At 41.3% G+C, this 12,654-nt stretch overlaps 1 protein-coding gene across 1 annotated transcript in view; it reads left to right on the forward strand.

Moving 5' to 3' along the window:
* The window catches only part of LOC307135115 (uncharacterized protein), a 75,092-nt gene extending 71,745 nt beyond the window's left edge, over nucleotides 1–3,347 (forward strand). The window contains exon 10 of the mRNA XM_079831303.1: nucleotides 2,675–3,347. Coding sequence (XP_079687429.1) covers nucleotides 2,675–3,246 — 572 coding nt within the window. The 3' untranslated portion in view covers nucleotides 3,247–3,347. The remainder of the gene's footprint in view (nucleotides 1–2,674) is intronic.
* Nucleotides 3,348–12,654: the final 9,307 nt, after the last annotated feature.

A 12,654-nucleotide genomic window follows, 5' to 3' on the forward strand; every position in this document is an offset into this window, starting at 1 on the left:
CGTGGCGCGCTCCATAGCATCCAGCAACTCGGCATACGCGGGACAGGGTGGCTGAGAGGGTCCAGGCAGGTCCTGGTCGCTCTCATCATCCTCCTCAGCCATCTCCTGCCCGTCCCGAAGAGCACCCGCTGCAGGTCTCGGCGGAGAACCATCGTTCTCCACATCGACCTGCAGGTCGCTCTCGTCAGCCGTTTGATCGTCCGAGAGTACCACACCTCTCTCCAGACGATCAGCGAGCTCCATCTGGGAACCCCATGAAGTGCGCCGCCGCTCCGCCTCAGCGCGAGCGGAACTCACATCAGCAGCCCCAGATGTTGCACCCTCTTCCCTCGAGAAGAGGGCCAGACGAGAACGGAGCGTTCTAACTGGAAAATGCTCACAGTTTGCACAGGCAGCTCCCTCGAGAACTGCCTGTGCATGCTCTTCGCCCAGGCAATAAACGCACAGAGAATGTGTGTCTCCCGGTGTCAGAAATCTCTGACACGGGTCAACACACTTTCTAAAGCTCTGCCTCTTCTCTGTGCGTTTCATCCTTTTCCTAGTTTTAGTAATACTTTACCAGATCTGCAGATACCGCTTCAAACAAACAGTCCCTGAAGACGAAAAAGATGTGTATGTGTTGGCACGGCGCCCTTTTATACTTCCGGGTCGCACGTTGATGACGTCATGGGCTGACGTCGGTCAAAGACTTTGCCGTGATTCGATAGTAGCTTCAGACACCAGTCACGCCGAGGGCGTTCCCCCATAGCGTCAGCTAGACGCAGCGAGAGTTCCCTTTCGAAAGGGAACATCAGTACAACATGCAAGAATGAGAATACTTTTACAAGAAAGTTAAGGTTATACTTCCACACAATTAAGAATCATGTAATTGCAAATTTTTTTAATAGTTTTCTATTGGCTGTGAGCATTTTGTGCTCTTTATGCTCCCTAGGCACCTTGCGTTTTAAAGGGGTGATGAATTGAGAAATCAACTTCAAACCTCAACTTGTGATTCGACTCGTCAAGTCAAGTCAACTTTATTTATATAGCGCTTTTAACAATGTAGATTGTTTCAGAGCAGCTTTACAGTGTTAAACAGGAAAATAATGCAGCATAATTTTATTCAGCTGTATAGCCATTCTGGAAAAATTTCAAGTATCATACAGTGACAGTGTGGGCTTTAGATCAATAATTTGATCAGTAATTTAGTTTAAATGGTTAATTTAGTTTATTATTTAGATGTATTTCGATGAAAAATTTAGACTCGTGGAACTAAACGGATCGCGCTACAGAGCAATAAACATGCCGGTTCTAGCTCACATGCATAAGACATTGCACTAGGGATGGGCGATATGGCCTAAAGTCCATTTTGCGATATACATTGCAGCCTCTTGCGATAATAATATATATATCACAATATATAAATTATAATAGACCCATTTCAGAACAGGTTACATAGACCCTAAGGAAAGCCAAACCATAAGGAAACATATTTCAAACAAAGTTTCTTACCTGCAGCCTAATGTAACGTATTTGGTTTTAAACATTTTGTTCTCTTAATGAAATGAAAACTGGTGTCTTGTTAAAGGTCCCGTTCTTCGTGATCCCATTGTTCAAACTTTAGTTAGTGTGTAATGTTGCTGTTAGAGCATAAATAATACCTGTAAAATTATAAAGCTCAAAGTTCAATGCCAAGCGAGATATTTTATTTAACAGAAGTTCCCTTTCAAAGCCTACAGCGAACGGCGGGCTTGGACTAAATCCTGGTACTTCCGTCTTTAATTACGTCAGTACAACCGTAGAACAGACTAACCTCCGCCCACAAGAATACGCGAAAAAAGGGGCGTGGTCTTGTTGCTGTCCCACGTGGAGAAGAGGACGGTCGCGTGGAGAAAAGGAAGTGTTGCGTTTGACTGTGTTTGTCGCCATGTCGTTGAGACGCTGTTATTTTCATCCAGGAGTCAAATCACCTTTGTTTGGCTTTCCCAGGGACGCTGTAGAGATTATTGAACGCATACATCTCTCCGTTAAGAGGCGTCACCTTTCCAACGTGCGCTAAGCTGCTGTCGAATCACAACACAGGAACCGCTGGCACGTGCGCTAAGCTGCGGTCAAATCACAACACGGGAACCGCTGGCACAATCAGAACTCGTTACGTATTTCTGAAGGAGGGACTTCATAGAACCAGGAACTCACCAGCCGTTTTTAGGACAGTGAGAACAGCGGTACACAGATCAGTAAATTGTGTGAAAAATACTGTGTTTTTTTTACACGCGAAACATGAACACATGTTATATTGCACACTGTAACCACAATCAAAGCTTCAAAAAAACACGAAGAACGGGACCTTTAATAAAGGATCAGATACTGTGAATTAGGGAATAGGTGTAACATGAATCCACTGGAGAGGCAAGTTTGTGAACCCAAGTGCAGTTTATTCCAAAATCAAAATTCAAAACATAAAAAGAAGACTTGACTTGGCAATACAAAAACAGACTAGACTAGACTTGACTTGACTTTACAACAGAAACTCACCATCAGTGGTTACACAATCAATATCATACAAAGACACATGGCAAACATGAGGGCTTAACCCTCATACACACACACTCACACACACACACACACACACACAAACACACACACACTCGTCTAGTGTCTGTTGTTCTAGATGTTTCTCTCTTCTTGTGTTCAGATGCCTGTGATCTCACACTGGATCCAAACACAGCACACACTCGTCTCGTTCTGTCTGAGGGGAACAGGAAGGTGAAGTGTGTGAGAGAGGATCAGCCGTATCCTGATCATCCAGAGAGATTTGATGGAGTTGTTCATCAGGTTGTGTGTGAAGAGAGTCTGACTGGACGCTGTTACTGGGAGGCTGAATGGAGCGGATGTGCTGTTATATCAGTGACATATAAAGGAATCAGCAGGAAAGGAGGGAGTGAAGACTGTGTGTTTGGATTCAATGACAAATCCTGGAGTCTGATCTGCTATGGTAACAGATTCTCTGTCTGGCACAATAATAACTGGACTGATATCCCTGACATCAGTTCATCCTCTCAGAGAGCAGGAGTGTGTGTGGACGTGTCGGCCGGCACTCTGTCCTTCTACAGCGTCTCTGACACACACACACTCACACACTTACACACACTCAACACCACATTCACTGAACCCCTCTGTGCTGGATTTAGGGTTTATGAAGATTCAGTGTCTCTGTGTCAGATTAAACACACACACACACACACACACACACACACACTGCTCTGAATCTGTAATAAGGCTGTAATAATATTGATATATTATCAGATTGCTGTAATATGTATATTGTAAACTGATCATGAGATGTAATAAAGGACTGATTGATTGAATCATGAAGTGGTTTATGAATGATTGATGTGAACTGATGACAGTATGAAGAATCATGAAGAATCTTCCCGGTGTTCCAGTTGACCCTCGGTTCATGTTCCAGCATCCAAGGGCGTCCCAGGATGATGTCCGCGGTCGATCCTTCCAGCACCATAAACAAGATTTCTTTGGAATTCAGACAGCCGATGCAGAGCATCAGATGGGGGAGACATGATTGACACGACCACGATCCTGCTTTTTTTCCAAGATGGTGTGGATGCTTAATTCTTGGGAACAACGTTTTCTTTTAAGATGGAGCCTTTGAAGGAGGTGGTGAGAGGTGAAGTTCCTGGCTGAACCGGAGTCAATGAGGGCTTATGCTGAAACAGTGGTATAACGTCTTAGGATATGCACTACTGTTCTCGTGAGAGGAGATTTTAGGAGGAAGTTGGATGGTACTCACCGCGGGTCGTGGTGGTCGAGATGAGCATTTGGTGATAACGTGTCCATCTCCCCCACACTACAAGCATATATGATTCAATCATTTACACTGATGCCCCGCTAGGTTGAGATGGTACGAGTGAGATGCATTGACTCGGGTGCTGGAAGTACGACAGGTGTTGCGGAGGGCAGAGGATGCAGAGCGGGTGGATACAGAGAATAAGCAGTAAGGCGTTGTGACACACCGATGGTTTTCTAGATGAAGGTCTCAATCCAATGACGATAAAAGCAGATCATGAATTGCCACAGCAATGCTCTGCCGGAGACAAGAGAGAACGTAAACGCCACTCGGGCTCAATCGTTTGTGAAGAGATGCGGCTGCATATCAAAGTATAGAGAGCATTGAAGTATGAACACGTTGCAATCCTCCACCTCACCAGAATAGGTCGCTGGTCGGCCATGGGACCGGCAGAGGCAGCTGCTGAAGAAGATGATGTTGATGGAAGGAGTGACTGACGAACTGCCTTGACCAATTCGGCAAACGGATCCGCGGTACGATCCCCACTCGTGCTCAAAGGACTCTGCATGTTAGTGGTCTGGGGCCATATTCACAAAACATCTTACGGCTAAAAGTAGCTCCTAACTTGCCGATTTAGGAGAAACTCTTAAAAATAATTTACATGTCAGTCCTAATTTTAGGACTCCTAAATTTTCGTTCTAAGAGTATTTCACAAAGCATTTTAGCACTAGAACTAGCTCCTAAATCCATGAAACGCTAGGAGTAGTCAAGAGGACTCCTAAGTCACTAAGACCAGATCACTAAACAATCCTACTGGTTGTTGCCACAATCCACCCAAAGTGGAAAAAAATAGTATATTAGGCAAAGCGCCTAATCCCCAAGGGGATCGTGGGCTCCAAGCTCAGAATTTAGCCCAAACCCAGAGTTCTGCCCCACATTACAGACCGTGAGTAAGGAACGGGGGGGGGGCAGAGGGATTTGAAAACCGTCGAGGTAACTCGGTGAGTCGGCTCTGGGCTGTGTATATACCTTCTCTCACACTGATTATATAGACCATTTGAATGTGCTCCTCACAAACTTTATTTATAAAACATAATTTTTGCATGAATTCATGTAAGAGACATATAAGAGACAATTACGCTGAACATATATTAGTTTAATTAGTGACACTTGGCCTACTTTTTAAAATCTTTATTTCAATATAGCAACATTTTTATTTTAAACATTTTATTTGAATATAGCAACATGAAACCTCGTTCCACAAAAATATTTCTCTAATTAAATTAAATTCAATTCAATTCAAATTTATTTGTATAGCGCTTTTCACAATACACATTGTTTCAAAGCAGCTTTACAGAAAGTGCATTTCATAGATGTACAGTAAAAATGTTAGAAAGACAATGTTAAAGAATAATGTTCGAAAAAGTTAATCAATCGTGTATTAATTTAGGCCATAACAACGCTGGCGTTGAGTCGTCTCTTCACAGGCGTGGAGTCGTCTCATCACAGGTGTCTGGGCATCCGAAGTCTCCATGAGAGGCTGGATACAAACTGGAGCTGATGAACTATTTACCTCGGGACTAGTGTCCCGAGATAACAACAGAAAGGCAGATGGGAAATGATTAGCGTAGCTGATGTTCAGAATATTATATTAATGCTTTTGATCCGATTTAACTGTAGTATAAAAAGATAATTATAATGTGAATGCTTGGCTAAAGAGATGCGTCTTTAATCTAGTTTTAAACTGGGACAGCGAGTCTGAACCTCGAACAATATCAGAAAGACTATTCCAGAGTTTCGGAGCTAAATGTGAAAATGCCCTCCCTCCTTTAGTGGACTTAGATATCCTAGGAATGACCAGAAGCCTCGAGTTTAGTGATCTTAAAGAGCGCGATGGATTGTAGGGCGATAGAAGATCCGTTAGATACACTGGAGCTAAACCATTTAGGGCCTTATTGGTCAGTAGCAATACTTTGTAATTGATACGGAACTTCACAGGTAACCAGTGTAGAGATGATAAAATTGGTGTTATATGATCATATTTTCTTGACCTAGTAAGAACTCTAGCAGCTGCGTTTTGGACTAACTGTAGCTTGTTTATTGAGGATGCAGGACAACCAGCTAATAAAGCATTACAGTAATCTAATCTCGAGGTCATGAATGCATGAACTAACTTTTCTGCATCAGAAATAGATAGCATGTTACGTAGCTTAGCAATGTTTCTAAGATGGAAAAATTCCGTTCTTGTAACATATGAAATATGATTTTCGAATGTCAGGTTGCGGTCTAATATAACACCCAGGTCTTTTACTGTAGTGGATAAAGTGACAGGACATCCTTCCAAGGTAAAATTGTATTGCGAGAGGTTTTGTGGGCAGTTTTTTGGACCAATAAATAACACCTCCGTTTTATCTGAATTTAATAGCAGAAAATTTCACGTCATCCAGTATTTAATATCTTCAACACACGCTGTCAGTTTAGATAATTTAGCGTTTTCATCCGGTCGTGATGAAATATATAATTGAGTGTCATCAGCATAACAGTGGAAATTAATTCCATGTTTTCTTATAATATTACCAAGTGGCAGCATATATATTGAGAATAGCAGAGGGCCTAGCACGGATCCTTGCGGCACCTGTAACAGCTTTAACTCTGTTACCTTAGTGGTTATATTTTCCCACACCATTAGGGGGCGCTAATCATCTTAATAGATGAGTATTTAGCCAGGTACTATACCTGAAGAAGTAGACCATCATGTGGATAGAGGAAGCAATGGCTTTCCTGGGCTATTCCGTCTGATTTTACAAGGTCCTATGATTGAGGAATGTGTTTCCTTTTTGGTCAATCAGTAAGTTATGTTTTATTTTTCAACAGTTATCTAAACCAGAGCATGTATGTAATGTATAATTATGATTTTGAGTGTGTTGAGAAAGGAGCCATTCAGGCTAATTGTGACTGTCTTCTACTTAGATGGACCTTTTTGTTCCTGTGCTTTCTTTCATGAGGGGAAAGCAGTTGCTGATGATTGCGTCAGCTAAGTCTACTTTGTGTTTGTTGCATGGATCACGACGCTTGGACGGTTAACGAGAGCAACAAGGGTTTGAATTGTACGGGTGGAAAGAAGGCCGAAAGACTCCTTTCCTTTCTTCAGCATTGGAAGTATCTCTGAGTGATCTGGGTTATCTAAAAGAGTGGACTTTTGCAAGGACATTTCCACTACTATCAAACCTGGTCAGCTTCACCATCAGCTAAGTGTTGACATTTGCTTTGCCAGTCAAGATTCACCAAACACTGAACTTTTCCTGTTTGATGCCTGGGGCCTGTACCATGATGGTAGTTTAACAAACTCAGGGTTACAGGATTAGTTTTGAGTTGACAAAACCAAACCAATCTATTCAGGCTTTGTTGGTCCTATGATGCTGATCATCAACTTTCTCTGTCAACTCAGGCTTTGATCCTGAGTTTAGGAGTTTAGCTGTGACATCAGCAGTGAACAGCCAATCACATGCTGTGGATCAGTAAAACTGAGATTCACTTCTCACGAGAGAAGCAGTGTGATTAACTTCACTCTTCTGCAGAATATACATGATTGAAAAATATTAAGAATTGAAACAAATTTACACAGAAGAAAAGAGCTGTCGAGGACAACTTTAAGAAAAATCTTATGCATCAATGCAAGTAAAAGTTATGAAGTTAGTTTAGTTGATATATAGAGAGAATTGAACATTTATGCTCACATGTAATTTTTTATAGATTTAGTTATTGAATTTAAAGCTTATTTGTATGACCTTTTATATAGGCTATTTATTTTAATATTAACAAAATGCATATTAATGATTGATTTATTAAAATTATACATGTGTAATTGATTAAGGGTATAATAATTACATAAATTATTTTTAAATAATTCAAAATTATTATTATTATAAATAAGCATTGTTAAAAGCCAGAGGCTTAAGTCTTTAATAGCCATTTGCTATGTAGTGACCTTTAATTTGGAGAAGAAAAAGGGGAGTGACTTTATTGCATCAGATATGTGTCACTTTGCTCACAGCTGATTGGTCCAATTTCAGTTTGATATCTCTTATCCAGAACATAACCTGCCCTGGAGCAGGTTAGCTGTGGAGGGTAAGTTACTATGGAGATGAACACAGCTAAAAGCCAAACCACTTTAATGGTACCTTAAACCCAGGATTGGCACAAACTAAGCTTAAACATATCTGGCTAGCCAGCTAAACCGGCTTCATGGTATAGGCCCCTGGTGTCACTGATGTTTTCTACCTTTGTTTATTGTTTTGTTTTTGTTCAGGTTTGCCCTCAATACCGCCTTTCATGAAAGCACTGGATTCACTCCTGCGGAAGTAGCACTAGGAAGGAAACTTAAAGGCCCAATGGAGCGCATGTTTCAGAGACCGCCCGATCCTAGTCACCCTGCCTATACCACACTGGACAAACAAAGGGAGCTTCTTAACATTGTCAAGCGTAATGTGGAACGAGCTCAGGCAAAACAGAAGAAGTACTATGACCAGCGTCGAAAACCAGCTCATTTCCAGGAAGGGGATGTGGTTTGGGTACGGGCTCATCCCCTATCTAGAGCTGAGGAAGGTGTAATGGCTAAATTATCTGCCAAGTGGAAAGGTCCGGCCAGAGTTAAGAAAAAGTTGGGACCTGTAAACTATTCAGTTGTTTTTATCTCAGACCCTGATAAGTGTGACACCTATCATATCCAAAATCTTAAAATTTGCCATGGTTATGACCAATTTTCCTCTGAGCGAGGGGGTATGTAACAGCTTTAACTCTGTTACCTTAGTGGTTATATTTTCCCACACCGTTAGGGGGCGCTAATCATCTTAATAGATGAGTATTTAGCCAGGTACTATACCCGAAGAAGTAGACCAGCATGTGGATAGAGGAAACAATGGCTTTCCTGGGCTATTCCATCTGATTTTACAAGGTCCTATGATTGAGGAATGTGTTTCCTTTTTGGTCAATCAGTAAGTTATGTTTTATTTTTCAACAGTTATCTAAACCAGAGCATGTATGTAATGTATAATTATGATTTTGAGTGTGTTGAGAAAGGAGCCATTCAGGCTAATTGTGACTGTCTTCTACTTAGATGGACCTTTTTGTTCCTGTGCTTTCTTTCATGAGGGGAAAGTAGTTGCTGAAGATTGCGTTAGCTAAGTCTACTTTGTGTTTGTTGCTTGGATCACGACGCTTGGACGGTTAACGAGAGCAACAAGGGTTTGAATTGTACGGGTGGAAAGAAGGCCGAAAGACTCCTTTCCTTTCTTCAGCATTGGAAGTATCTCTGAGTGATCTGGGTTATCTAAAAGAGTGGACTTTTGCAAGGACATTTCCACTACTATCAAACCTGGTCAGCTTCACCATCAGCTAAGTGTTGACATTTGCTTTGCCAGTCAAGATTCACCAAACACTGAACTTTTCCTGTTTGATGCCTGGTGTCACTGATGTTTTCTACCTTTGTTTATTGTTTTTGTTGATTTTGTGTAATGTACAGTTTGAGTCTGATCCTTCAGAATTATAATTGAGCAAACCAAAGCAAACTAGTTTCTTTACCTATACCTTAGTTAATATCGAGCCTTGCCATCCCTACTCTGTTATATAACATAAGCCGACAAGGGGTAACAGTTATACACCCCATAGTCTACTGACGTCATCTTTGATTTTTCCCCATTTAGACAGACAAAATGGTAGCGGTCTGATAAGTACGATCTAAACCAGTTTAATGCCTGTCCCTGAACACCAGTATAATTTTGAAGTCGATCTAAGAGTAGTTTATGATCTATAGTATTGAACGCAGCACTAAGATCGAGTAGAACTAGTATTGAGATACAGCCTTGGTCAGAAGCTAGAAGTAAATCATTTGTGATTTTAATGAGTGCAGTTTCTGTGCTATGATGCGGCCTGAATCCTGATTGAAATTTTTCATAGATATCATTTTCTTGCAAGAAAGAGCACAATTGAGCAGACACAACTTTTTCTAGTATTTTAGACATAAATGGAAGATTTGAAATTGGTCTGTAATTTGCTAGGTTATTATGATCTAATTGTGGCTTCTTAATGAGAGGTTTTATGACTGCCAACTTGAATATTCTTGGAACATGACCTAACGATAAAGATGAGTTAATAATATTGAGAAGAGGCTCTTCCACTACAGGTAACAACTCTTTCAGTAGTTTAGTGGGTATTGGATCTAATGAACATGTTGTTGGTTTAGATGCAATGATAAGTTTATTTAGCTCTTCCTGTCCTATAGTTGTAAAGCAGTGTAGTAGTTCTTGACGGGCGATAGTTGCGGTTGAATCATAAGACATCATTAAAGATTGTACATTTACAATTTTGTTTCTGATGCTTTCTATTTTCTCAGTGAAGAAATTCATAAAATCATTACTACTAAACTGTAACGGAATATTTTGCTCAGGCGATGTTTGTTTATTTGTTAGTCTAGCCACGGTGTTAAATAAAAACCTTGGGTTATTTTGATTATTTTCTATTATTTTGCGGAGATGCTCAGCCCTGGCTGCTTTTAGGGCCTTTTTATAACGTGACATACTATCTTTCCACGCGATTCTAAAGACCTCTAAATTTGTTTGTTTCCATTTACGCTCTAAGTTACGAGTTTCTCTCTTGATAACATGTGTAGCACTGCTGTACCATGGTGCTTTAGGTTTCTCTCTAACCTTTTTTAATCTAATTGGTGCAACAATTTCTAATGTGCTAGATAAAATAGTGCTCATACTGCTAGCCATTTCCTCTAGTTCATCTGTTTGTTTGGGTTCACTGAGCAGCTGAGCCAGATCAGGTAAGCTATTTGAGAATCTATCTATAGTGGTTGGAATGATTGTTCTGCCTGGTCGATAACGTGGTGCAACATGACAGATTTCAGCAGTACGCAGTATGCAAGTTACCATGTAATGGTCAGTGACATCATCACTTTGCGGTATAATATCTATGTCGGTTGGGTTGGTTCCATGTGATATAATTAAATCTAGTGTGTGATTAAGACGATGAGTGGGACCAGTGACGTTTTGCTTAACCCCAAAGGAGTTTAATAGATCTGTAAATGCAGCCCCTAATGCATCATTTGTGTTATCTACGTGTATGTTAAAATCTCCAACAATTAATGCTTTATCGACGTTGACCAATAGATCTGAGAGAAAGTCTGCAAACTCTTTTAAGAAATCAGCATAGGGCCCTGGAGGTCTATACACAGTAGCCAAGGCTAGAGATAATACGGATTTCTTTCTTACATTTAATAGCGTAACATTTAGCACTAGTACTTCAAACGAATTAAACCTGTGACCTGTTTTATGAGTAACATTAAGAATATCTCTATAGATTGTTGCAACACCGCCGCCACGACCAATCAGACGGGGCTCATGCTTATAACAGTATCCTGGTGGAGTAGACTCATTTAGACCGAAATAATCATTTGGCTTAAGCCAGGTTTCAGTAAGGCAAAGTACATCGAAACTATTATCTGTGACCATTTCATTTACAATAACCGCCTTAGGTGTGAGCGATCTAATGTTTAGAAGACCTAGTTTTAGAAATTGTTTTTGTTCACTAATATTGAGATTTTCTGGTTTAATCACAATTAGATTTTTCCTAGATCCTACATTAGATTTAATGTTTGACCTCACTAAACGAGGAATAGACACAGTTTCTATGTAATGTTCTACACAGTTATGTTCAGACACAGTTTCTATATAATGTTCTACATTGGTACTTATGTCAATTAAGTTTGGACAGCATTGTTTTTGTTCACTAATATTGAGATTTTCTGGTTTAATCACAATTAGATTTTTTCTAGATCTTACAGTAGATTTAATGTTTGACCTCACTAAACGAGGAATAGACACAGTTTCTATATAATGTTCTACAGTTATGTTCAGACACAGTTTCTATATAATGTTCTACACAGTTATGTTCAGACACAGTTTCTATATAATTTTCTACATTGGTACTTATGTCAGTTAAGTTAGGACAGCAAATACTGTGATTTGGACTTTGACTTACTAGTCATATGATGGTGTGCAGCGCTCTGGAGATGTTGTCCGACAGAAGAGCCGCTCCGATTCTGCTGGGGTGAAGGCCATCAGGACGGAAGAGCCTAGGTCGCTCCCAAAACAGATTCCAATTATTTACAAAGAGCAGCTTCTGTTCATTACACCATGACATTAACCATTCATTTAGAGCAAATAATCTACTGAACTTTTCATGTCCTAGTCGGTACGTGGGAAGAGGTCCAGACACGATGATCGATGCTTCAGGCGATGTTCTGCGCACCGTCTCGACCAGGCTCTTGTAGTCCTTCTTCAGAACCTCCGTCTGCCGCAGCCTGGTGTCGTTCGTTCCCGCGTGCAGCACGACAGCTCCAATGCGCTCGTCACCGTTCAGGATCTCGGGAACCTGCGCAGCGACATCGAGAACACGAGCACCAGGAAAGCAGTGAGTGATTACCTTGCCTTTACCTGAGGTAGCGTGGACATGTCGGACGATGGAAGTACCGATGACCACAGCGTCGCGTTCCGTCTCGCGAAGAGGGGAGAAGCGGTTCCGGGCGGAGAGGTCCTAGCTCTGGTCCTGGCTCGCGTCTTCCGCTGTGGAAGCACCCAGGGTCGTGTCGGCGCCGGAGTGAACGAAACCAGGGATGATGATCGCGTCCTGGGTGCTTGGGTCCTGTGCATAGAAACACACGGAGTAGACGAGGTCGGAGTCAAGAGGTTACTAACCGCATCGGCGCGAGATGTTTCAAGCGCTGATCGTCGCTCTCTCAGCACGGCTTGTCTCTCTAGTAGATCGCGAATCTGCTTCTCCAACGACTCCAACTCCAACTGCACCGA

The sequence above is a fragment of the Gobio gobio genome, assembly GCF_949357685.1.
Source record: "Gobio gobio genome assembly, chromosome: 12".
Lineage (NCBI taxonomy): Eukaryota > Metazoa > Chordata > Actinopteri > Cypriniformes > Gobionidae > Gobio > Gobio gobio.